Source organism: Salvelinus namaycush, chromosome 34 (genome assembly GCF_016432855.1).
Source record: "Salvelinus namaycush isolate Seneca chromosome 34, SaNama_1.0, whole genome shotgun sequence".
Classification (NCBI taxonomy): domain Eukaryota; kingdom Metazoa; phylum Chordata; class Actinopteri; order Salmoniformes; family Salmonidae; genus Salvelinus; species Salvelinus namaycush.
Genome location: NC_052340.1, coordinates 2,370,380 through 2,397,053, shown reverse-complemented (window position 1 = coordinate 2,397,053; position 26,674 = coordinate 2,370,380). Strand labels below are relative to the sequence as shown.

At 44.4% G+C, this 26,674-nt stretch overlaps 1 protein-coding gene across 1 annotated transcript; it reads right to left on the bottom strand.

Moving 5' to 3' along the window:
- Positions 1-10,737: 10,737 nt before the first annotated feature.
- On the bottom strand, positions 10,738-26,594 carry LOC120029053 (protein FAM124B-like). The gene is made up of 4 exons (XM_038974346.1): positions 26,296-26,594; positions 17,091-17,122; positions 16,106-16,899; positions 10,738-13,767 (listed from the first exon to the last, which is right to left on the bottom strand). The coding sequence occupies exons 1-4, from the start codon at positions 26,364-26,366 to the stop codon at positions 12,928-12,930; spliced, it is 1,737 nt and encodes a 578-aa protein (XP_038830274.1). The 5' UTR covers positions 26,367-26,594; the 3' UTR covers positions 10,738-12,927.
- Between the last annotated feature and the right edge of the window lie 80 nt (positions 26,595-26,674).

Here is a 26,674-nt window from a genome sequence, read left to right as displayed (position 1 = left end):
CAAACCATTCTGAATGATCCCAGAAAAGACTGAAAGTTCCATATGTTCAGCAAGTAAAGCATCGAAACGTGCAATTACTGCTACAAGCTCCTTGTGGTTGCACTTGTTAGTTAGTGGAACATTCTCTCTCGTTGTGCCCTCTAATTTTTGCATGCCCAAAAACGCAGTGGTGTTGATAAACCGCTTGAGAATATCCCTGTTTCTTCTTACTTTCTCGTTGTGTTACGCATTTTGAATACGCAGACCTTCGTCATGATCGATGCGGCTTTTTCCCAGAAGCTTGAATCTTATAACGTTACGCTCCCTGCTTTTGTTTTGCCGTTTAGCTGAATGATTAATGTTCTTCAGGTCACTGTGCCCCTCTTCGACCAAGGCTCAGACTTAAAAAAAAAAAACAGGCAATGTCAGCAATACAGGCTCCCTGTTAACCAGCTATACTTTTTATACCAGTTGGTTTTGAACGCCCTCACCTTTTCATCCTTCTTCATGAAACTGATCTCAGGCAGTCGACCCTAGGTTCTAATTCGCACCTTTTCAGTTTTCCCTCAGAGAATGAAAGGGGTTCAACAAAAAGTAAACAACATTTGCGGCGTAATAAATTGCAGTATCTGGACACAAGCATAAAGTTATAAAAACCAATAAACAATGTATAACCAACCTCCTCCGTCTCCTGTATTTTGAATAATAAAAGTGATAGTTGACGGATGTGCCTCCACTGAATCCTCAATGATCCCCTAAAGTAGCTCTCGATTGTTGAAAATGTTCTCCATAGGGTTTCCAGAGGTTAGCTTCGCCCACGGCTGGCTCCATGTGAACTACAATTCCGACTCTGTGTTTTAAAGTTTAGAAACGTAAATAATCATTGCTTGCGAAAAGGTTTTCGAAACATATAGCCCCTTGTGAGGTCTGAGTTTTATTGATTGTATGGGGGGGGATAAGTACATTGAACATATGTGTGTGTGTGTTATAATTGTGCAACAAAGTGTGGCTAGACATATCGCATGACTTGACTAATCTTGGGAGAGGAGGGGTGCACATCACGAGGGGTAGCAGGGATGGGAAAGTACCGAAAAGACACGATAACAGGAACTGTGAGTGCAACAACAGGAATGAGGGGACAGACAGCAACACTCTATCAAGATATCAGCGGACCCTCCGAAGCGCTAAGGGGCTGGACTAGCTTAAGCGCCAACACCAGCGATAGGCCAGTAAGTCTTTAGCCCTTTTTCTCCACAATTTCGTGGTATCCAATTGGTAGTTGGTCTTGTCCATGCTGCAACTCCCGTACGGACTCGGGAAAGGCGAAGGTAGAGAGCCGTGCGTCCTCCGAAACACAACCTAGCCAAGCCGCACTGCTTCTTGACACAATGCCCACTTAACCCGGAAGCCAGCCGCACCAATGTGTCGGAGCAAACACCGTACACCTGGAGACCGTGTCAGCTTGCATTGCGCCCGGCCCGCCCTAGGAGTAGCTAGTGCGCGATGGGACAAGAACACCCCTGCCGGCCAAACCCTCCCCACAAAAATATTAGTTATAAAACCAAGAAAACAATGTATAATCAACGTCATCCGTCTCCTGTAATTTGAAGAAACTAATTTGAATTGAATAATATCAAAAACATGCTAAACTATCACTTTTCAATCTCTATCCAATGAAGCTTCTCAACACATAGAACCCCTCATAATGCTCTGCAGCACAACCCCAAAACAAAGCACTAGGTTCGTTCTCTGATCCTAATCGTATGATTGGATGGGCAACATGTCAGTTCATACTGAAAAAGGTTTTGATTGGTTGGAGGATGTCCTCCGGAAGTGGTCATAATTACCTCCTAGGTTTTCCATTGAAGTCAATGGATCCAGAGCTGTCCTCAGGCCACACCATGGTGCTGACCCATTGAGTGCTGTTGAAGTTACTATAGACATTCATTGCAAAATAGTGTGTTTCAATCAATTATTTGGTGACATGTGAATATATTTAGTATAGTTTTATCTAAAAATGAAAACCTTTTTAGTGTTTTACTATTTTTATTTTTATGAAATTTCACTGAGGATGGTCCTCCCCTTCCTCTTCTGAGGAGCCTCCACTGACTGCGATGCAGTGCCTTAGACCACTGCGCCACTCGGGGGGGCCGTACTATTGTTTTCCCATTGAGATTCAAAGACATACAGTTTATTATATTACATTTTTAGTTCAAAACATTTAGCATATTTCATATATTGATACAGATCTTCTCCCCATTATATCAAGTCTCTAAGCATTATCACTGCTAATTGTGGTATTGGGTTCCTCATACAGAACAATGGGATGAAAACATTAGACACTATATATTAGGGTATGTAGTGGCCTGCGGACAGAATACGTGTGTGCTGTTGGGAACCAGATGTCTGTGACCTGAATACCTTCACAGCACCACTATACTGTCTCTGACCTCCAACAACCTTCCTACATATTTCTACCCATTCTGGTCTGGGTGTAGGGCCGAGGAAACTGCTTTAGAAACCTTCTTTTTTCTTAGGTTGCATCACAAATAGTACCCTATTCCCTATGTAGTGCATTCATTTTGACCAGGGCCCATAGGGACTCGCATAGGGCTCTGGTCAAAAGTAGTGCACTATTCAGGGAGCCATTTGGGACGGAACCTTGATCTTAGTGATAATGTCATGTCACAGTGTGTGAGATTTTCCAGTAGACTTGGCTACACGAGTCTGTAACCTAGCAATTGTTATATGTTTTAAATGATTTGTGTAGAGACTGACCCAAGTATACAGTATGTTTAGATTAGACACGGTAGGACCGATCTCAGCAAAGAATCTCGGTTATATTCTTCCTGCCAGGTGTCATTTTTTGTCAGCTTGTCCTCTTCTCCTTGGTGATGCTGATACCATCCACTGCGAAGACAAATGATTGCTCAGCCTGTTGCAAACAAAATGGGTGTGTGATGTCCAGAGCCTTATCATAGGATGCTGCTTTGTGTTTTGTTTTACAACCTTTTGCAGTAGCCACACATGCGTCTTTCTTCATTCCTTTCAAAGAAAATGACATTGTCAACGTTTACCAGTAAAACAACCAGAATTTTGGTATCTTTCAAAGATTTTATGTAATCGATCATAAGGCCACTAGTGGCCCTTTAGGTGTCTAATTATCTCGGGCCTTCTCTGGTCTTATCACATGTAAAATATATGAAACAATTCAATAAGATTATTAAAAAATAAAAAATAGAATGCAAAGCTGTTAAACATTATCCTAAATATCAACCATCAACTTAGTGAATACCATTGGTGTTTAATATGAAGGTTTCAGCATGAAATGCTGTATCATTTGTAAAATGTTTTGCACACTTATTTATTTTACTATGTTAATGTGTATTTGTTGTCAATGTTTTGGTGTCAAACTAGTGGCAGTTGTGAAAAAAGTCAATAATTGGACAAGTTGCAGAGGTAATTGAAAATAATACCACTGTTGATTAGATGCTTTTTTCATTTTCTCTTGAACTATATCGTCTATCTACTAGAAACTCATAGACAATATAGACACATAACAAATTAATACTATATATGAATACATTTTTGTTTCGTTATTAATGTATACAGTGCCTTCAGAAAGTATTCAGACCCCTTGACTTTTTCCACATTTTGTTATGTTACAGCCTTACTCTACAATTTATTAAATCGTTTCCCCCCACATCAATCTACACACAATACCCCATAATGACAAAGCACAAACATGTTTAGAAATTTTTGCTAATTTATATTTAAAAAAACTGAAATATCACATTTACATAAATATTCAGACCCTTTATTCAGTACTTTGTTGAAGCCCCTTTGGCAGTGACTACAGCCTTGAGTCTTCTGGGTATGACGCTACAAGCTTGACACACCTGCATTTGGGGAGTTTCTCAGATTCCTCTCTGCAGATCTTATAAAACTCTGTCAGGTTGGATGGGGAGCATTGCTGCACAGCAATTTTCAGGTCTCTCCAGAGATGTTAGATCGGGTTCAAGTCCAGGCTCTGGCTGGACCACTCAAGGACATTGAGACTTGTCCCGAAGCCACTCCTGCGCTGTCTTGGTTGTGTGCTTAGGGTTGTTGTCCTGTTGGAAGGTGAACCTTCGCCCCAGTCTGAGGTACTGAGCGCTCTGGAGCAGATTTTCATCAAGGATCTCTCTGTACAGGGCCTCCCGAGTGGTGCAGTGGTCTAAGGCACTGCATCGCAGTGCTAACTGTGCCACTAGAGATCCTGGTTTGAGTCCAGGCTCTGTTGCAGCCGGCCGCGACCGGGAGACCCATGGGGCAGTGCGCAATTTGCCCAGCGTCGTCCGGATTAGGGAAGGGTTTGGCCGGCAGGGATGTTCTTGTCCCATTGCGCTCTAGCGACTCCTGTGGCGGGCCGGGCGCAATGCACGCTGACACGGTCGCCAGGTGTAAGGTGTTTCCTCCGACACATTGGTGCGGCTGGCTTCCGAGTTAAATGGGCTGTGTTATGTTTCGGAGGATGCACGGCCCTCGACCTTCACCTCTCCCAAGTTCGTACGGGAGTTGCAGCGATGAGACAAGACTGTAACTACCAACTGGATACCACAAAAAGGTTATATATATAAAAAAAAGGATCTCTGTGCTGTGCTCTGTTCACGTTTGCCTCGATCCTGACTAGTCTCCCAGTCCCTGCCGCTGAAAAACATACCCACGGCATGATGCGGCCTCCACCATGCTTCACCGTAAGGATGGTGCCATGTTTCCTCCAGACGTGACGCTTGGCATTCAAGCCAAAGAGTTCAATCTTGGTTTCATCAGACCAGAGAATCTTGTTTCTCATGGTCTGAGAGTCTTTAGGTACCTTTTGGCAAACTCCAAGCGGGCTGTCATGTGACTCTTACTGAGGAGTGGCTTCCGTCTGGCCACTCTACCATAAAGGCCTGATTGGTGGAGTGCTGCAGAGATGGCTGTCCTTCTGGAAGGTTCTCCCATCTCCACAGAGGAACTCTAAAGCTCTGTCAGAGTGACCATCGGGTTCTTAGTCACTTCCCTGACCAAGGCCCTTCTCCCCCAATTGCTCAGTTTGGCCGGGCAGACAGCTCTAGGAAGAGTCTTGGTGGTTCTGTCTTCTTGGGGACCTTCAATGCTGCAGACATTTTTTGGTACCCTTCCCAAATCTGTGCTTTGACACAATTCTGCCTTGGAGCTCTACGGACAACTCCTTTCAACCTCATGGCTTAGGTTTTGTTCTGACATGCACTGTGGGACCTTTTATAGACAGTTGTGTGCCTTTCCAAGTAATTTCCAATCAATTTAGTTGACCACAGGTGGACACCAATGAAGTTGTAGAAACATCTCAAGGATGATCAATGGAAACAGGATGCAACAGAGCTCAATTTCGAGTCTCGTAGCAAAGTGTCTGAATACTTATGTAAATAAGGTATGTTTTTTATTTTTAATACATTTGCAAAAATTTCTAAGATTTCTCATATTTTTTAAGGGAAAACATTACATTGGAGACTTCATCTATCAAGTATCAACCAACATTTGTCCCATAGGAGAAGTAAATTAATCTGTAAACCAATATTTGGCCTAACATTAATTTATATTCACACGGTAGTTCATTATAATCAGTGGCCATTTACCTGAAAAAAAAAAGAAACATCCTCTCACGGTCAACTGCGTTTATTTTCAGCAAACTTAAACATATGTTCATACAAATATTTACACAACAAGATTCAACAACTAAGACATAAACGGAACAAGTTCCACAGACATGTGACTAACAGAAATGGAATAATGTGTCCCTGAACAAACAAAGGGGGGGTCAAAATCAAAAGTAACAGTCAGTATCTGGTGTGGCCACCAGCTGCATATAAGTACTGCAGTGCATCTCCTCCTCATGGACTGCACCAGATTTGCCAGGTCTTGCTGTGAGATGTTACCCCACTCTTCCACCAACACACCTGCAAGTTCCTGGACATATCTGGGGGGAATGGCCCTAGCCCTCACCCTCCGATCCAACAGGTCCCAGACGTGCTCAATGGGATTGAGATCCGGGCTCTTCGCTGGCCATGGCAGAACACTGACATTCCTGTCTTGCAAGAAATCATGCACAGAACGAGCAGTATGGCTGGTGGCATTGTCATGCTGGAGGGTCATGTCAGGATGAGCCTGCAGGAAGGGTACCACATGAGGGAGGAGGATGTCTTCCCTGTAACGCACAGTGTTGAGATTGCCTGCAATGACAACAAGCTCAGTCCGATGATGCTGTGACACACCGCCCCAGACCATGACGGACCCTCCACCTCCAAATCGATCCCGCTCCAGAGTACAAGCCTCGGTGTAATGCTCATTCCTTCGACGATAAACGCAAATCCAACCATCACCCCTGGTGAGACAAAACCTCGACTCGTCAGTGAAGAACACTTTTTGCCAGTCCTGTCTGGTCCAGCGACGGTGGGTTTGTGCCCATAGGCGACTTTGTTGCCTGTGATGTCTGGTGAGGATCTGCCTTACAACAGGCCTACAAGCCCTCAGGCCAGCCTCTCTTAGCCTATTGCAGACAGTCTGAGCACTGATTCATTTTTTCATTTTTCATTTTAGTCATTTAGCAGACGCTCTTATCCAGAGCGACTTACAGTAGAGTGCATATATTTTATTACATTTCATTACATTTGACATACTGGGACAAGGATATCCCTACCGGCCAAACCCTCCCTAACCCGGACGACACTATGCCAATTGTGCGTCGCCCCACGGACCTCCCGGTTGCGGCCGGCTGCGACAGAGCCTGGGCGCGAACCCAGAGACTCTGGTGGCGCAGCTAGCACTGCGATGCAGTGCCCTAGACCACTGCGCCACCCGGCGCAGCTAGCACTGCGATGCAGTGCCCTAGACCACTGCGCCACCCGGGAGGCTGATGGAGGGATTGTGCATTCCTGGTGTACCTCTGGCAGTTGTTGTTGCCATCCTGTACCTGTCCCGCAGGTGTGATGTTCGGATGTACCGATCCTGTGCAGGTGTTGTTACACGTGGTCTGCCACTGCAAGGACGATCAGCTGTCCGCCCAGTCTCCCTGTAGCGCTGTCTTAGGCGTCTCACAGTACGAACATTGCAATTTATTGCCCTGGCCACATCTGCAGTCCTCTGCAGCCGAAGGCACGTTCACGCAGATGAGCAGGGACCCTGGGCATCTTTCTTTGCGTCTTTCAGTCAGTAGAAAGGCCTCTTTAGTGTCCTAAGTTTTCATAACTGTGACCTTAATTGCCTACCGTCTGTAAGCTGTTAGTGTCTTAACGACCGTTCCACAGGTGCATGTTCATTAATTGTTTATGGTTCATTGAACAATCATGGGAAACAGTGTTTAAACCCTTTACAATGAAGATCTGTAAAGTTACTTGGATTTTTACGAATTATCTTTGAAAGACAGGGTCCTGAAAAAGGGACGTTTCTTTTTTTGCTGAGTTTAGATTGTGGAAGTAACACTTGTAAGAGTTTAGTTTAGATGACCAACAAAACATTCTCTTGGAGGATGCAATGGAACGCTCATACATCAACATCATAGTGCCTATCGCTTATTACCTACCATTACCTAAAATGCTCTAACTTGTGTCAGTTTCCGATCTTCTTTCCCATTCCATATGGTCTCATTCTCTTATCCTGACTGATCCCGGATCTGTGTGTGCTTCAGCAAACACTTCTTTTTTTTTTGGTTGGGGGATAACAGGTACAATATTTAAAGTAATTTCATATCACATTTTCCATTCATTATGTCACACATATATTATTTTTGTACCCGTGGGCTGCCACTCAGAAGAACAAAATAAAACTTTAAAAAAGGTACATAACTACAAATTATTGGTCATATTACAGAGTTGAAGTAATAATAAATTCAGTATGTACAGGAAAAAACTAAAAAAGAAGTGGGCCTCAACCACCAACCTCCCATTACCCCAACCAGCCAAAATGTCCCCACCCAGCCCCTCCTTCTGTCTACTGTTGTCATTGCAACCCCTCCGTTGGTCAGATTAGTTGTCTACTGACCAGGCTACTGGTGGTCTCCCTCTCTCTGTTCTCCCCAGGAAAGCCTCTGGGGGGGTCGGCCTGTGAGGTTACCAGGCCAGGCATTCAGCTCAGCAGGAGCTGGCTGAGGTGCCCGAGGGACATCCTGAATTGGCCCAGACCCTCTACTGCCAGGGGGTCTTTGATGCCATCAGTATGGGTAGGGCACAATTGTACTCACAATCATTTGAAATCCCCCCAAACATGAATAATAAGTTATTCATTTGGATATTATAATCTGGGTGGTTCGAGCCCTGAATTCTGATTAGCTGACACCCGTGGTATATCAGACCGTACCCCATGCATATGACAAAATATTTATTTTTACTGCTCTAATTACATTGGTAACCAGTTAATAATAGCAATAAGGCACCTCGGGGGTTTGTGGTAAATGGCCAATATACCACTGCTAAGGGCTGTGGTATACTGGCCATATACCACACCCCCCTGTGACTTATTGCTTAAATGTAACATTGTCATGTACTCTTACCTAGTCTTTCTTCGTGTGTTCAGACCAGAACCACACAGTGTTGGTGTTCCGGGGCAGTGCGTACTGGATGGTGTCGGCTCAGGCAGCGCTGGCCCCACCTCCCACTGGCGATCGAGGCAGAGGCCTTCTCCCCGCTGGACAGCAAGTGATACTTCTTCAAAGGTAAAGTAATCTCCAACTCACTTTAGTCAGTGAAAGATCTGGGACCAGGCCACTTCACATGATCAATGTGCTTTAGCCAACTCCCCTGACTATGGCTGCATGACAATGAATTAAACACAGCAGAGGACTTTGCTAAAGCACAAACAGGCGAAAGTACCTCAGTGAGTAAGTAGTGTTGTTGATTGTGCGGAATTGTCTCGCTCCCTACCCCTCCCTCTCAAGGTAAGCTTACGGTGTTACTGGACCCTGGCTTCCCCAGGGGGAGCAGCCAGGCCGGCTTCCCCCACCACCCAGACTGTGCCTTCTACTATGTCCCCCTGGGACAAATAGTCCTCTTTAAGGGCTCCCGCTACAGCCCTCACATCAAAGTTGATGAGCCAAAAGGCTGAAACATTAGCTTGGGTACAAATCTGTTTCTGCTAATATTCCGGTCCTTGTACTCCATATCATATGCCAAACCGTTTTGAATGACAAGGAGTGGAACGATGGTGGAACAGACTGGTACTCAGGCTACCAAAACATATGAAAAGGCCATAATATCTGTGCAATCTAAATATGGAAGACGTGGCTGGAGCCACCCGGGGTCGTTGGCCTAGAACTCAACGTCATCAGTGCCATTGAACTGGACCATCTTTGGTAAGACTCATGACACAATAAAACCGACACTAGTCGTGAACATTGTTGAGCTCGTTACACCTGGGCCGGGCCGGGCACGTTGAAGAGCACTGTCGACAATTCGCATTTTAAAAGGCAATGTTCCAACATTCGTGAAGATCGCATTCATGGTAAATGCTGCAGATATAGGAACTTATCTTTACGGACAAGCGCTCTACAACGTGCCTCTGATTGAATCTCGGCCCTAGTGACAAATACCTGCAGTGGTAAAACAACAACTCCATGGAAAATGCTTTTGAATATCATATACGGTGCATTCGGAAAGTATTCAGACCCCTTGACTTTTTTCACATTTTGCTACGTTTTAGCCTCATCTTAAAATTGATGAAATAGTTTCCTCATCAATCTACACACAATACCCCATAATGACTAAGCAAAAACAGGTAAAGAAATATTTGCACATTTATAACAACTGAAAATATCACATTTACATAAGTATTCAGACCTTTTACTCATTACTTTCCTGAAGCACCTTTGGCAGCCTCAAATCTTCTTGGTTATGAGGCTACACGCTTGGCACACCTGTATTTGGGGAGTTCCTCCCATTCTTCGACTGCAAATCCTCTAAAGCGCAGTCAGGTTGGATGGACAGCGTCGCTGCACAGCTATTTTCAGGTCTCTCCAGAGATGTTAGATCAGGTTCAAGTTCGGGCTATGGCTGGGCCACTCAAGGACATTCAAAGACTTGTCCTGAAGCCACTCCTGCGTTGTCTTGGCTGTGTGCTTAAGGTCATTGTTCTGTTGGAAGGTGAACCCCATGTTTGAGGTCCTGAGCACTCTGGAGCAGATTTTCATCATCAAGGATCTCTCTGTAACTTGCTCCGTTCATCTTTCCCTTGTATCTGACTAGTCTCCCAGTCACTGCCGCTGAAAAACATCCCCATGCTTCACCGTAGGGATGGTGCCCGGTTTTCTCCAGACGTGACGCTTGGCATTCAGGCCAGAGCTCAATCTTGGTTTCATCAGTCCTTTAGGTGCCTTTTGGCAAACTCATGTGCCTTTTACTGAGGAGTGGCTTCCGTCTGGCCTCTCTACCATAAAGGCCTGATTGGTAGAGTGCTGCAGATGGTTGTCCTTCTGGAAGGCTTCGTCATTATGGGGGTATTGTGTGTAGATTGACGAGGGAAAACAATTTAATCCATTGTAGAATAATAACGTAACAAAATGTGGAAAAAGTCCAGGGGTCTGAACACTTTCCAAATTGCACTGTACGTTTAAGCTTTGTCTTCTTAAAATATTTCTTAAGAATGTTTATGCTTTGGTATTGCACTTGTACATTTAAGATATTCAACAGAACCAACTGAATGTGTAATTCACTTTTTTGAGATAAAAAGTAAAAACGTGTGTGATAGCTTCTTTGGAACACTGCCGCCTCCCAGTGGTTAAATTATTTTATTGCAGACTTATAAAATGTAGAGTACTGTACAAGACATTTTGTCTACTGACACTGACCTAATCCAAATATATACTTATCCGTCAGCATTGCTGATACTAAACCAAGAATATTCCTAGTTTAAGTGTCCAATAAATATACCTTTTTTTGAGAAAGGGCATCGGCAAGATTAGAACCTGTGACCTTCTGTGCCAGTAAAGGGGAGGGCATCATAACACTTTAAAAAAAAAGTCAGTGAGTTAGTTATTTCCTATATCAGTATATAAAGTTGCATTGGGATTTATCAAGAGCGAACAACACTTTCGCAAGTAAAAACTCCTAAGGGGTGGATAAAATCTGTATCGCGGAAGATCAGCGTTAAAATGTAAAGGCAAGTTCCGATTGAGCCGAAAACATGCTGCATTTAACGTGAATGCAGTCTCCGCGAACGCAGGAATATCGCCTTTAAATTGAGCTATAACCTGGATATTCCGCAATACTTCTGCGATACAGATTGAATCCAGCCCTAAGTCATTACTCCACGTGCTTGACATAGGCCTACATCACTTTGTTCTGAGCCAACTTCAACATCGGCTTTGAATGGGGCACCCGGCCCATCATCACTGGTCGGACAGCCCGGTTTCAAAACAGATGCAATCACTTTTCACCCACTGCAAACACCGCCCACCCCGATCAACACTAACATCCTCATTACCAAACTCTGCCCACTGTGCTTTTATCCAACCAATCAATTTGTCCCCGACTACCTCCGAAGGTGGTCAGGAAGATCTGATCACAATCAGTTATTTTAATAGTCTACACCTGTCTAAAAATGTGGGCACAATCAGAATGTGGACAAGATCCGTACCGATGCTAGCACCAGGTATAAACAGGGCTCAATAGATGACACCCAATGCAAAGGTATTAGAGTTACACTCATCATCATAATGTGTTAAAAACAATCTGTAACAAATGACAGTATATTCCCAAATTAGTCAGAATAGTCAATAATTTAGTGATGCATAATGCTGGTTCATAATTGTTTTTAGGAACACGATTAAACAACAACCATTCCTATTTCACAACTCACGTCTTAAAATTCATTAAATTATTAAGGGATTGTTTTCCAGACACAGATTACGCATAGTTCTGGACTAAAAAGCACTCTTATTGGAGATTTTCCATTGAAAGCGCTTTTGAGTCCAAGTTTAGGCTAATTGGTCGAAGAAATCAGCCTCGAGACGATCAGTTTGGTAAACATTATCTAGCCCTAGCTTATAGACAGCCTTGCAAGACCCCGTGGTAATGTCAGCCAGCACTTTACACATTATTAACAGAGTATCATCTCAGACAAGCCGTATCTCTTAGCTCTCTAGTCTTTCGTTGTATCCTCGTCTTCAATCCATCTTTGAAAACACAGATTACAAAAATATGTAGCCCAATCCACAGTCCTTGAAACAAACAGCTTTTCGAAAAAGTTTCCCCAGAAAATAAATGAATTATCAGCATTTAATGTCTTATCAAAATGTGTCCTTTCAACACGGTGGTTTGGCAAGGTCTACTCAATACAACCAATGGTTTAGTATAGTTTTAGAAGATACAACAGTCATTGTTGAAATACAATGTGTTAATTCTAGAAAAATAGGATAATGATACTGTACAATACTAACCTCTGACCCAGGAGTCAGACCTAATAGACAGTGCATTCTTGGGGTAAGGTCTACCACACAGATCAGCTTTCACAGACAGCCACATGAACTAACCAACCACACAAATGTATCTACCCACTCGCGGCACATTTTTGTATCCATTTCCATTGGTAATAAAATGCATAGTAGCCGAGTTAGTTATACAATAATTGTGTATCTGAAATCCCTGGGCGTAACATTGTTTCATTTACTATAGGCTTTACCCGTCCTAGCCTAGCTAGTTTGCATCCAAAAGGGCACCCTATTCCCTATTGCGCACTACTTCTGACTAGAGCCCACCAGCACTACATAAGGGATAGGGTGACATTTTGGACACAAACCTAGACTGGCATGACGGTCTGAGCACCAGGAAGTTAGGTCCTTTGTGTCTCCATGGTTTCAATGAGCTTCCCAGTCTCCCTCTGGAGGGAACATCAAGTTACATTATGTTAGATAGTGACAAATGTCCTACAACTGCCTGCCTGCTACACTGCAGAAAGGAGTCAGATGAAGAACTCATCTATTGGGTCTGTGCTGTGTGTGGGTGACAGAGCCTTTGCTGCTGGCTTAGCAGGAGTCTGTGGCCCCACAGGCCCCCTGGAGTGGCTCTGACCCGGCGATGCCCAGTTGATAACACTGCTATCCCAGGCTGGTGACCCTTCCCTGCACCCGGGACTGGCAGCTTTGGCAGAGCTGCTCACAACCCAAGTCCTGTGGTGGGGTGGAGGTGTGTGAGCTTCCGGTAGACAGGCACTCAGCTCCCTTGCCAGGCTCTCCAGGGCAGAGGCCCCCACAGCGGCTGGTCTCTCGGAACGCGGCGTCACCGAGGCGCCTGTGTCCCTCGAGCTGGTCGCCATGGTGAAGTCTGTGTCCGAGCGTGGGGTCGTTGTCACGGGGACGCCCGTGTCCACGTTGGTCTCCGGCTCTTCCTCCTCCTCCAGCAGTAGATGGGAGATGGACAGGGAGGGCCGCGCCGGGGAGGCGGAGCATGAGAGAGGGGAGGATTCGTGGGGGTGGTTAACGGATAGCGTGGCGGGACTGCTGCGCTGAGATGAGTAGCAGGAGCTGCCTGGAGGGGTGCTGTAGCAGCTGTCTGAGCCCATGCTTTCCCCCCCTCCCCCACACCGCAGACCCCCGGGTAAAACAGGCCTATCTAGGCCTGGGTCGGTGCGCGGCCTGTTCCCTGGACGGGTCACTGGGGTCATCTGGCCGCAGGGCTGCAGGGTGTGGGCTGCTGGCGGGGGGGACACGACGCTCCTCAATAGCCCTCTGGGCGAGACGCTGGGGCAGGTCAGAGGGAAGGCACAGGTCAGGGGTCGCTGAGGCTGCTCTGGGGCTTTCACCTGGGGGACAGAGATTGACAGTCTTAACCTTCTCTGGAAGACTTGAGGTGAAAGGAATGGACGGTTCAACAATTATGGAGCCCACAGAGACAGGAAAAACAAACCTAAGTTCCAATTAAAGATGCACTATGCAGAAATCGCCCCGCCATTTCCTGGTTGATAAAATTCTAATAGTTTGCCTAATTTCAGTTTCTGTGACAAAACAAGCAAGTAGGGTGTAGAGAATCATTGTACTATCTATACCGCTGTGAAATATATTTTCCATAACCAAAAATATTGTATTTTTAGCTGGTGTACAAAACCGAAAGTAAAAGGCAAAAACAAAACTTAAGCATGGGAAGAATAGAAATAGTGCATATAGAACAGATCTACCGCTTCTTAGATTTGCTTTCAATGGGAATGACAGATTTTTAAACTCCCATTTTGGTCGGGTCGGCCAAAAAAGTACATATTGCAGCTTTAAGATTGACAACCAAAATCTTAGCTTGTATCCAGCCCATTCGGACGATTCATGCCTCTCAAAGTTAATATGCATTTATGCAGTGGTTGCAATGGGGAAATTATGTTTCAATGTTAACCATTTTATGCTTTGCCTTCCTGAACCCAGCCTTGGCTTGGAGTGTTTCCATTTATTGGCCAACATGTCGTGAAGGAAAGGCAAATGAGAGTGTTTGATACTGTATAAAACCCGAGGACGCCTGGAGGCCATCATTCTGTGTGGGAGTGGGTGCATTTATAGAGTAGGGGAAACCAGTGCAGTGATATACAGGGAGCTCCAAAAGTATTGGGACTGTGACACGTTTTGTTGTTTAGGCTCTGTACCGCAGAACTTTGGATTTGAAATTATACAATACCCATGAGGTTAAAGTGCAGATTGTCAGCTTTAAATTTGAAGGTATTTACATTCATATCGGGTGAACCGTTTAGAAATTACAGCACTTTTTGTACATCGTCCCCCCATTTTAGGGACCAAATGTATTGGGACAAATTCACGTATATGTATTAAAGTAGTCAAACGTTTAGTATTTGGTCCCATATTCATAGCACACAATGACTACATCAAGCTTGTGACTCCACAAACTTGTTGGATGCATTTGCTGTTTGTTTTGATTATTAATATTGATTATTGCCTGAATCAGTTTATTATGATTTCATGCCTGCATTTGAACCTGCTAATTGACGATTGGTTAATAATGGTATGGTCCATATTGAGGGTAGGATATTTAAGCCTTGTCATTTATGTCTAGGCCAGGGAGGGGACAGGTGATAGAGAGGCCTGGGTTGTTTGAGCACAACCTTTTATTTCGTTTATCCCCAGTTTATGTTCCTCTGGCAACTTCGTTTGTTACTTCCTTTTGTAAAAGTTTTATTGGCCACAAAATAATCTGAAACCCAAGCAAAACCAAGAGCAAATGCATCCAACAAATTTGTAGTCACAAGCTTGATGTAATCATTGCGTACTCTGAATATGGGACCAAATACTACACTTTTGACTAATTTAGTACACATAAAAGTCTCCTAAAAAAATGGGGGAACCATGTTCAAAAAGTTCTGTAATTTCTAAACGGTTCATCCGAGATGGATGAAAATATCCTGGTCATTGTATCATTTCAAAGTGCTGGAGTACAGAGGCAAAACAACAATAAACTGGTCACTGTCCCAAATACTTTTGGATCTCGCTGTATCTCTGTGCTGCACACACAGACTGCATTTACATTATTTTGCTACTGGCCCAGTGTTTATCCTGATGGTTTTACAAGACAATCAGCCTGAATGCAGAACAGTAGTCTCACTGTAGCTAAAAGATCATCATAGAGGGACTTCCTCCAGTGTTACATGTTTTCCATAGGAGGCTGGTGGGGGGAAATATAGGAGGAGCTCTATTGTAATGGCTGGAATTTTATCAATGAAACGGAGTCAAACACATTGTTTCCATTTGTTTGATACCATTCCAGCCCGTCCTCATAGCTCCTCCCACCAGCCGCCTCTGGTGTTTTCACAGCCATAGAGGATTGCTTCCGATAGCTCCTCAGGGGGCAGAAACCACAGAGGTTTCACATAGCAGCTAAACATTTACCACAACTCTAAACCCAAACATATATTTCCATCTCAAGAAGCAACTGGGCTTTGCACTTCTCATCATTTAAATGTAGGGAAAGAAATGCAGCAAGAAGACGCCGTGTGGCGAAGGTAAGACAAAAGGCAAATCATAAAATACACGGTAGCTTATTTCCATCTATATATTACTGGCACTATCTCTGACCACAGATCCACACAGGAGTCTGAATAAAAGTACTGTCGTGCAATGTAGGAAATAGTGTCATGTCAATTAAAATACCTGGAAGAGTATCTTGTTCCCGTCCAGGTCTTCGGTCTGCCAGCGTGTGGCGCTGATGGGCGTGCACGGATTGGGCAGCAGGGGCACGAGCTGACCCATCTCCTCCACCCTGAACTGCAGCACAGCTGAGTTGCAGGCCTCCACCCTGACCCCTGGGGAGAGTTGTTTGAGAGCCAGCTGCAGACACAGCCCCGGTTCCGTGTAGAGCGTAAACCAACAGAACCCAGTCTTCTGCTCCTCCACCTGCCTCTGCAGCACCGTCTCATAAAGCCGCACCGCGTCGTCAAAGTTATCGTAGCTGCTGTAGAGCGTCACCCGCAGCATCTCCCCGCCGCAGTGCACCGGGCGCACCCCCCACACAGGCATCCCCGTGCCCAGGCTGTAGAAGTCTCGGCTGGGCAGGAGGTAGGGCCGGAGCAGGGCATTGGCCGGGGAGGTGGAGGAGGTAATGTGGACGCCCCCGGTCCTCCCACCGCAGCTCTCCGTGTGGTGGTACTGCCAGGGGGGGCGCTGCAGGAAGTCCAGCACCCGGAGGATGCGCTCCTCACCGTAGGCCTCATGGAGGAAGACGGTCACAGCCAGGGAGGGGTACCCGGCCACGGGGCACAAGCGGGAGCGGGCGTAGTCGCGGAGGGGGCAGGCCCGTTCGGAGACGTGGAAGAGGCGCAGGCTGGGGCACACCCAGCGGAGGAGGCGGTCCAGGGTGTGCTGCAGCAGGAGCGAGTCCCCAGGGTTGGCCAGCAGGTGCATGCTCATCATCAGGGGCTCCTGGACCCGACTGGCCAGTAGCTCACCTGACAACACAGCCACAGAGGAACCGGGTTAGGGAGGTAACCAAGACATGAGGATCACAATGAAACTGAAGAAAAACCCTTCCACTGACATTACAGAATAAGACAGTCAGTTTGAACAGAATATTGTCTGTATCAGAAGAGACACCAACAACGTGCATGTGCGAAAGAAATATAAATTGTATAATACTTACTGCTTGATGATGTCATCTTACTGCAATCAGATCTAGAAAATAAGTGAGTGGCAGACAATTATAAAGACAATTCCAAAAACACAATGGAAAAACAAATCAATAAGCCATTGTTTTAGCACACACTAAAACTATACCTTTGTACCATAATCTGTTCAGTAGTAAATGATCTAGCAGCCAGCTACCCCTCATACTTGAAATCAAATGTAGGCACCATGGCAGCTAGGAACATACAGAGAAGAGTCATAATAGCCAGGAAGTAAAGCCGCACTGGATTTTTTTTTTTTTGCATTCAAACACGATTTAAAATGTATTTTCGGAAGGGCTCTTCTCACTATATACATCTCTTGGTAGTCAGGAGCCATTTTATATATTTTTTTCAAATTTTTCCATTATCTTCCCCATTTACATTTTATAGTAAACCTGTATTTTTGGCAGCCCTGGTGTGATGGGGAGGAATGGCAGAGCAGACAATCATATAACCTGAAATATTTTGATGTGCAACTTGTAATTACAATTAATATAGAGGAAAAAAAATCTCACATCATGCGGTTTGGGAGCAATGTTGTACATACCGTTGTTTCCTTTTCAAAGTCCACTGGTGCACAAGTGGTACATTGTATCGTTTCACTTGACTGTGAGAAGTGAGAACAATACGTCCTTTCAAGTTTCGCAGTGTATGTTCAGAACGTTTGCATTAAAATAACGTGTATAGGCTATTACATGTCACTGGAGTAGCCTTTAGGCCTACTATTACATTTTGTCACGGAATCTAAACTGATTGGATCCCCCTCAACTACTGAACAAAGGCGCTATACAGCGCAAAGATCGCCACAATTACAAGCCCAGACCACCCACTCCACTACTGCTTTGATCTCCCATCAGGTCATAGAAATTAGACAATTAAATGGTGCGCACTCCACGCTTTGGGAGGATTTTCATCCCAGGGTCTATCACTATTATGAACAACTCCCCATATGGGCAGGCATGGGATGGTAGGAAAGTTATCGTTCTGACTGTTCCTATTGTTTGTTTCCTGCTGTGTTTCCTGTTTTGTTTAGGCCTATGTGATGTGTGAGAAATGCTAAGATTTCTTCTTGTAGGATAAACATAAATCTGAATAGTTTCCCCTTTTCCATTATACGATCATCATCAAAATCAAATGAATTTTTTTGGCAAGTCGGTTAGGACATCTACTTTGAGCATGACAAGTAATTTTTCCAACAATTGTTTTACATACAGATTATTTCACACTGTATCACAATTCCAGTGGGTCAGAAGTTTACTTACACTAAGTTGACTGTGCCTTTAAACAGCTTGGAAAATTCCAGAAAATGATGTCATGGCTTTAGAAGCTTCTGATTGACGTCAATTAGCCTATTGGAGGTGTACCTGTGGATGTATTTCAAGGCCTACCTTCAAACTTAGTGCCTCTTTGCTTGACATCATGGGGAAATCAAAAGAAATCAGCCAAGACCTCAGAAAAACCATTGTAGCCCTCCACAAGTCTGGTTCATCCTTGGGAGCAATTGCCCAACGCCTGAAGGTACCACGTTCATCTGTACAAACAATAGTATGCAAGTATAAACTAGAGGTCGGCCGGTTATGATTTTTCAAAACCGATACTTGGAAGACCAAAAAAAGCCGATACCGATTAATCGGCTGATTGTTTTATATATATATATATATATACACTGCTCAAAAAAATAAAGGGAACACTTAAACAACACAATGTAACTCCAAGTCAATCACACTTCTGTGAAATCAAACTGTCCACTTAGGAAGCAACACTGATTGACAATAAATTTCACATGCTGTTGTGCAAATGGAATAGACAACAGGTGGAAATTATAGGCAATTAGCAAGACACCCCCAATAAAGGAGTGGTTCTGCAGGTGGTGACCACAGACCACTTCACAGTTCCTATGCTTCCTGGCTGATGTTTTGGTCACTTTTGAATGCTGGCGGTGCTTTCACTCTAGTGGTAGCATGAGACGGAGTCTACAACCCACACAAGTGGCTCAGGTAGTGCAGCTCATCCAGGATGGCACATCAATGCGAGCTGTGGCAAGAAGGTTTGCTGTGTCTGTCAGCGTAGTGTCCAGAGCATGGAGGCGCTACCAGGAGACAGGCCAGTACATCAGGAGACGTGGAGGAGGCCGTAGGAGGGCAACAACCCAGCAGCAGGACCGCTACCTCCGCCTTTGTGCAAGGAGGATCAGGAGGAGCACTGCCAGAGCCCTGCAAAATGACCTCCAGCAGGCCACAAATGTGCATGTGTCTGCTCAAACGGTCAGAAACAGACTCCATGAGGGTGGTATGAGGGCCCGACGTCCACAGGTGGGGGTTGTGCTTACAGCCCAACACCGTGCAGGACGTTTGGCATTTGCCAGAGAACACCAAGATTGGCAAATTCGCCACTGGCGCCCTGTGCTCTTCACAGATGAAAGCAGGTTCACACTGAGCACATGTGACAGACGTGACAGAGTCTGGAGACGCCGTGGAGAACGTTCTGCTGCCTGCAACATCCTCCAGCATGACCGGTTTGGCGGTGGGTCAGTCATGGTGTGGGGTTGCATTTCTTTGGGGGCCGCACAGCACTCCATGTGCTCGCCAGAGGTAGCCTGACTGCCATTAGGTACCGAGATGAGATCCTCAGACCCCTTGTGAGACCATATGCTGGTGCGGTTGGCCCTGGGTTCCTCCTAATGCAAGACAATGCTAGACCTCATGTGGCTGGAGTGTGTCAGCAGTTCCTGCAAGAGGAAGGCATTGATGCTATGGACTGGCCCGCCCGTTCCCCAGACCTGAATCCAATTGAGCACATCTGGGACATCATGTCTCGCTCCATCCACCAACGCCACGTTGCACCACAGACTGTCCAGGAGTTGGGGGATGCTTTAGTCCAGGTCTGGGAGGAGATCCCTCAGGAGACCATCCGCCACCTCATCAGGAGCATGCCCAGGCGTTGTAGGGAGGTCATACAGGCACGTGGAGGCCACACACACTACTGAGCCTCATTTTGACTTGTTTTAAGGACATTACATCAAAGTTGGATCAGCCTGTAGTGTGGTTTTCCACTTTAATTTTGAGTGTGACTCCAAATCCAGACCTCCATGGGTTGATAAATTTACACATATACACACACACACACAAAAATGACAATTACAAAAATACTGAATGAACACTTATTTTAACTTAATATAATACATTAATAAAATCAAATTAGTATCAAATAAATAATGAAACATGTTCAATTTGGTTTAAATAATGCAAAAACAAAGTATTGGAGAAGAAAGTAAAAGTGCAATATTTGCTATGTAAAAAAGCTAACGTTTAAGTTCCTTGCTCAGAACATGAGAACATATGAAAGCTGGTGGTTCCTTTTAACATGAGTCTTCAATATTCCCAGGTAAGAAGTTTTAGGTTGTAGTTATTATAGGACTATTTCTCTCTATACCATTTGTATTTTATATACCTTTGACTATTGGATGTTCTTATAGGCACTCTAGTATTGCCAGCCTAATCTCGGGAGTTGATAGGCTTGAAGTCATAAACAGCGCAATGCTTGAAGCACAGCGAAGAGCTGCTGGCAAATGCAGGAAAGTGCTGTTTGAATGAATGCTTACGAGCCTGCTGCTGCCTACCACCGCTCAGTCAGACTGCTCTTTCAAATCATAGACTAAATTATAATAACACACAGAAATACGAGCCTTGGGTCATTAATATGGTCAAATCCGGAAACTATCATTTCGGAAACAAAACGTTTATTCTTTCAGTGAAATACGGAACCGTTCCGTATTTTATCTAACGGATGGCATCTCTAAGTCTAAATATTGCTGTTACATTGCACAACCTTCAATGTTATGTCATAATTATGTACAATTCTGGCAAATTAATTACGGTCTTTGTTAGGAAGAAATGGTCTTCACACAGTTCGCAACGAGCCAGGCAGCCCAAACTGCTGCGTATACCCTAACTCTCCTTGCACAGAACGCAAGAGAAGTGACACAATTTCCCTAGTTAAAATAAATTAATGTTAGCAGGCAATATTAACTAAATATGCAGGTTTAAAAATATATACTTGTGTATTGATTTTAAGAAAGGCATTGATGTTTATGGTTATGTACACATTGGTGCAACGACAGTACTTTTTTCACGAATGCGCTTGTTAAATCATCACCCGTTTGGCGAAGTAGGCTGTGATTCGATGATAAATGAACAGGCACCGCATTGAATTTATATGCAACGCAGGACAAGCTAAAAGACCTCCACAAGTCTGGTTCATCCTTGAGAGCAATTTCCAAATGCCTGAAGGTACCACGTTCATCTGTACAAACAATAGTACGCAAGTATAAACACCATGGGACCACGCAGCCGTCATACCGCACAGGAAGGAGATGCGTTCTGTCTCCTCGAGATGAACGTACTTTGGTGAGAAAAGTGCAAATCAATCCCAGAACAACAACAAAGGACCTTGTGAAGATGCTGGAGGAAACAGGTACAAAAGCATCTATATCCACAGTAAAACGAGTCCTATATCGACATAACCTGAAAGGCCGCTCAGCAATGAAGAAACCACTGCTACAAAACCGCCATAAAAAAGCCAGACTACGGTTTGCAACTGCACATGGGGAGAAGGAGCATACTTTTTGGAGAAATATCCTCTGGTCTGATGAAACAAAAATAGAACTGTTTGGTCATAATGACCATCGTTATGTTTGGAGGAAAAAGGGAGACGCTTGCAAGCCGAAGAACACCATCCCAACCGTGAAGCACGAGGGTGGCAGCATCATGTTGTGGGGGTGCTTTGCTGCAGGAGGGACTGGTGCACTTCTCAAAATAGATGGCATCATGAGGCAGGAAAATGATGTGGATATATTGAAGCAACATCTCAAGACATCAGTCAGTAAGTTAAAGCTTGGTCGCAAATGGGTCTTCCAAATGGACAATGACCCCAAACTCCTGTACGGACTCAGGAGAGGCGAAGGTCGAGAGCTGTGTGTCCCCCGAAACATAACCCAGCCAAGCCGCACTGCTTCTTGACACAACGCCCGCTTAACCCGGAAGCCAGCCGCACCAATGTGTCGGAGGAAACACCGTACACCTGGCGACAGGGTCAGCGTGCATTGCGAGTCACTAGAGCGCAATTGGACAAGAACATCCCTGCCGGCCAAACCCTCCCCTAACCCGGACGACGCTGGTCCAATTGTGCACCGCCCCATGGGTCTCCCGGTAGCGGCCGGCTGCGACAGAGCCTGGACTCGAACCAGGATCTCTAGTGGCACAGCTAGCACTGCGAAGCACTGTCAACCCCAGAGGACATCCCCCGATATCCCACAGACAGCTCCAGTTCTGACTGATATCTCATTGACAGCTACAGTTCTGACCGCTCACCGACGTTCCTGGACAGCAACCTCAGCCCAAGTCAAGTTGCCTAGCCAACACTGGAAACTTACCAACTCCAGCAAGCTCAAGGAGTCCCACAAAGCAGCCTGAGGAACGTAGGTATCCTGAAAGGATCTGTAATGTTCCGAAAACACTTGACCTGTAAGTAACAAAAACAAGACTGTTCAGTTCAAAGACTGAAAAAACAAATGTAACCTGTTGACATTTATTGATCTCTGTTAAAATGAATGGGGCTTAGTTTACAATTGCGGTAATGCTTAAAATGTATATGTGAGATGTTACGGTGTAAACGAGTGTAATAGATTGATCTATTAACATGGTAATCTGCCTAGATAGGATTATCACTTACTTGATTGGTTAATACTGTGACCTCTTAATTTTGATACGTTGATAAAACGTGCTGCCTCGAACATGCCCCTGTGTTGTACTACCATGGTTTGGATTAGTAAAGTTTCCCAACGAAGCTCTTCTCTCCTGTCCAGTTATTAGTTATTCTATAGGTGATAAAACCAAAAACACTACAAATAGAACAGGAGAGAAATGCTGGTTAATGAGGAAGGCTTTATAAAATAATTGCCTCTATGTTTCTACAGATGGATTTTTGCAAGGCTACTTTGAGGCAAGGTAATTTGAAGTAAAGTAAAATATTCAGGTTTCAAACAATTATACTGCCTCAAGCTCACACTGCAATGTGGTGGGTGACGTGCTGATAGTACTTTAATTACGAGTTGAGATTGAGAAATAAAAATAGTTCCTTTTAAATCGTGGCCACAAGTTAACACGTGATTGCATTTAGAATTGTTATTTGTTGCGCAATAACTGGTCTTACAAAAGTAGGTTTCACTCCAGTAGCCTACAGACTTTTTGAGGAGCTACTCTCGGGCTGTCTGACAGGTGGTAGGCTATTCCGCTCCCCAAACTAGGCTCTGTATGCTGTGATAAATAATATGCATGATGACTAGTGATGCACGATATATCGGTAAGCATATCGGAATCGGACGATATTAGCTAAAAATGCCAACGTCGGCCCGATGTCTAGTTTAGCGCTGATGTGCAAAACCGATGTCAAAGCTGACGTGCATACCATAGGTAGATGATGTAATGACGCTACGAAAAATACAGCGCTACACAGAACAAAAGCAGAAAAATACCAAGCGCACACTTCCAAGAACTAAACAAGTTAAGTCGAGCAGTCATTTGAAAGAATAAGAAAATTTCAGCGAGACAACTCAAAAGGTGAAATGGAATTCATTGGCTATCAACCGATCTCTGTCGTGGATGATGTTGGCTTTCGCCGATTGGTCGAGCACCGGTACACACTACTAAGTAGGTGCAATTTTTCAGATGTTGCCCTACCGGAGTTACACAGTATTGTTGAAACGCACATCTATGAGCTACTTGCTATGGGTGTCACTGCTATTAGCTTCACGACTGACATTTGGACCAGCAATGTCAGCCCCGTGAACATAAGGAGTCTGGCAGCACAGTGGGTCGACGAGGATTTCGTACTGAGGAATGCCGTATTGCATGTTGAAGATGGTGGCTGGTTCTCATACCGCTGCTGCCATTTCAATGGCATTTGAGAACATGTTTGAAACATGAATACTTCTAGCTCCATTCGAACAACTGACTCGAGAAATAAGTCTGCAGCAGACGTGATACCCTCTGTCATGGCATTGAAACGCCTGCTCAGCAAAATTGCCGACACATACCGTGGGGTTAAGACTTGCAAAAGTACTCTACAAGAGGCTGTGAACAAGCGATTTGGTGGCATTCTCTCTGAGCCTCTTTACTATGTCGCCACCATGCTCGATGCTAGGTACAAGTACCGTTACATCGATGCAGACAAGAAATAGGGTTTACGTGAAACGTTAGACACAGCTGGACAAGATGGAAACGGACACAGTGACAGTGCGCACCGAGGAAGAGGCGCCATGGACAGACAGAGCTGAAACTTCACTGCTTGACATGTATGATGAAATCCTGGTTGAGACTGAACAAATGAACAACGAAACAGCACAGCAAGTAAGTGAAAGAAATGTTTTGATTATGTTTTACTGGTAATGGGGACAAACGTAAATGCCAACAAAATAACGTTTTGGTCAGTGTGTGTATTACAACTATTTAACTGTACTAGAATGCTTCAAAGGCCGCAGAAAATTGTAATAGCTGTATAGTTTTTTTGGCAAGGAAAATATCGGATATCGGCCAAAAATGTCATATCGGTGCATCCCTAATGACGACTAACGAAAATACACATGCACCAATTTAATTCCACAAATTATGCAAATGTCCTATAGACCGATAAGCATGACCAGTCAAATGTATTTTCAGCAGCTAACCGATTAACGGTTAACATATGTACTCTTAATAGACATTGGTGATTTTACCACTAATCAGAAAGAAATGAGTCATTGAATTGATTTGCCCAATAACCAAGTTAAATGTGTAGTGTAATGAATTGGGCAGCTAGTAACCTATTTGCTAATAGGCTAATTATAGTCTGGCCGCCGACAAGCCCAGGAACAAATTGGCTGGAGGTCAAACCTAGTTGCCAAACCCTGTTGTATATTTAAGCAATAACGAGGAGGTGTGAATTCACATTATAAACTGGGTGGTTCGACCCCTGAATGCTGATTGTCTGACAGCCGTGGTATATCAGGGGTATGACAAAATATGTATTTTTACTACTCTAATTACATTGGTAACCAGTTTATAATAGCAATAAGGCACCTCAGGGGTTTGTGGTAAATGGCCAATATACCATGGCTAAGGGCTGTTCTAATGCACGATGCAACGCGGAGTGCTTGTACACCGCCCTTAACCATGATTTAACCTGTGTTTAACTAGGCAAGTCAGTTAAGAACAAATTATAATTTACAATGATGGCCTACCAAAAGACCTCCTGCGGGGATAGGGGCTGGGATTAAATAACATTAAATAAAAATATAGGACAAAACAGACAAAAGAGAGACGACACGAAATAGAGAGACCTAGGACAACATAGCATGGCAGCAACACTTGACAACATGGTAGCAAACAACACCGCAGCAGCATAAAACATGGTACAAACATTATTGGGCACAGACAGATGTATATATTTAATGTATTACATGACTGGTGACCACAACCCTCCCGAAAATACATTTACATAGTGTATTAATGCGACTTTCTCCACCCTGCTAAATGTATTCAATTTCAAATGTGGCTCCCAGTGCGACTTTACTTGCTGACTATTATGACGCATCTGGCAGCTCCTTCTCTGTGCGTTCCTAGCCCAGCAGTGTCAACTCGCCGTGGAAACATGCATCTTTCGTCACTATGACAACGGCTATGTGGTGAGTTAGAGAAGCCTAGCTGGTAACTAACAATCAAGCCAACAGTACATTTTTTGCTAGCTATTTAAGGTTAGTAAACCACATTAAAGTTATCTTACTTGTAAGTTGACATAATAAGATTAATCATAAGTGTAACTGTAGCTACCTAACTAATTTAGACCAGAAAGAGGTTGACCATTTACAATTGCCTGTTTGGGCTGTTGTTGCATGCAAAAACGTTCGGCAAGCTATCTTTAGCTATTGTAGCTAGCTAGTGATTCCCACCCACTAAGTTGTATGTGACTCGTTTTAAATTACTAACGTTAGCCAATCACACCGCCTGTAACGTTGATATAAAACACTGAAGTAGATTTAGTTGGGGAACTTATACTGCACAAAGGGAAATGGTAATGATTCACATCTTGCCAGTACTTGGATACCGCAAACAAATGCTAGCTAGCTAACTAGCTTAAGGAACTTACTCGGCAGTCTCAGCTCCCGAATCCACGTTTTCATCAACGGTTCCGTTGAATAGAATCGATCTTCGTAGCATTGTCCGATAATGCCACCGGACTTCAATCGAGTCCTATGGAGAAAAGCACATTTTTGTAGTGGCCCTAACTTCTAGACTGATGACAAGAATTGGCACCGTTCAGTCAGCCCGTTAGCGAAGTCTGTTGTTTTTTCACGAGCATCGTTCTAGCTGGGACACTGACGTCATCTGCTGTACTGGTACCTTTAGACATAGCTATTTTATACAGGGAGTAGAATGTCATTTAGGAAGGCTGCAAAAAAAGGATAAATAGAAAAGTCGTGTCTACTCACCAGCACATGAATAAAGACGTGCAGAGTTGACCAGGA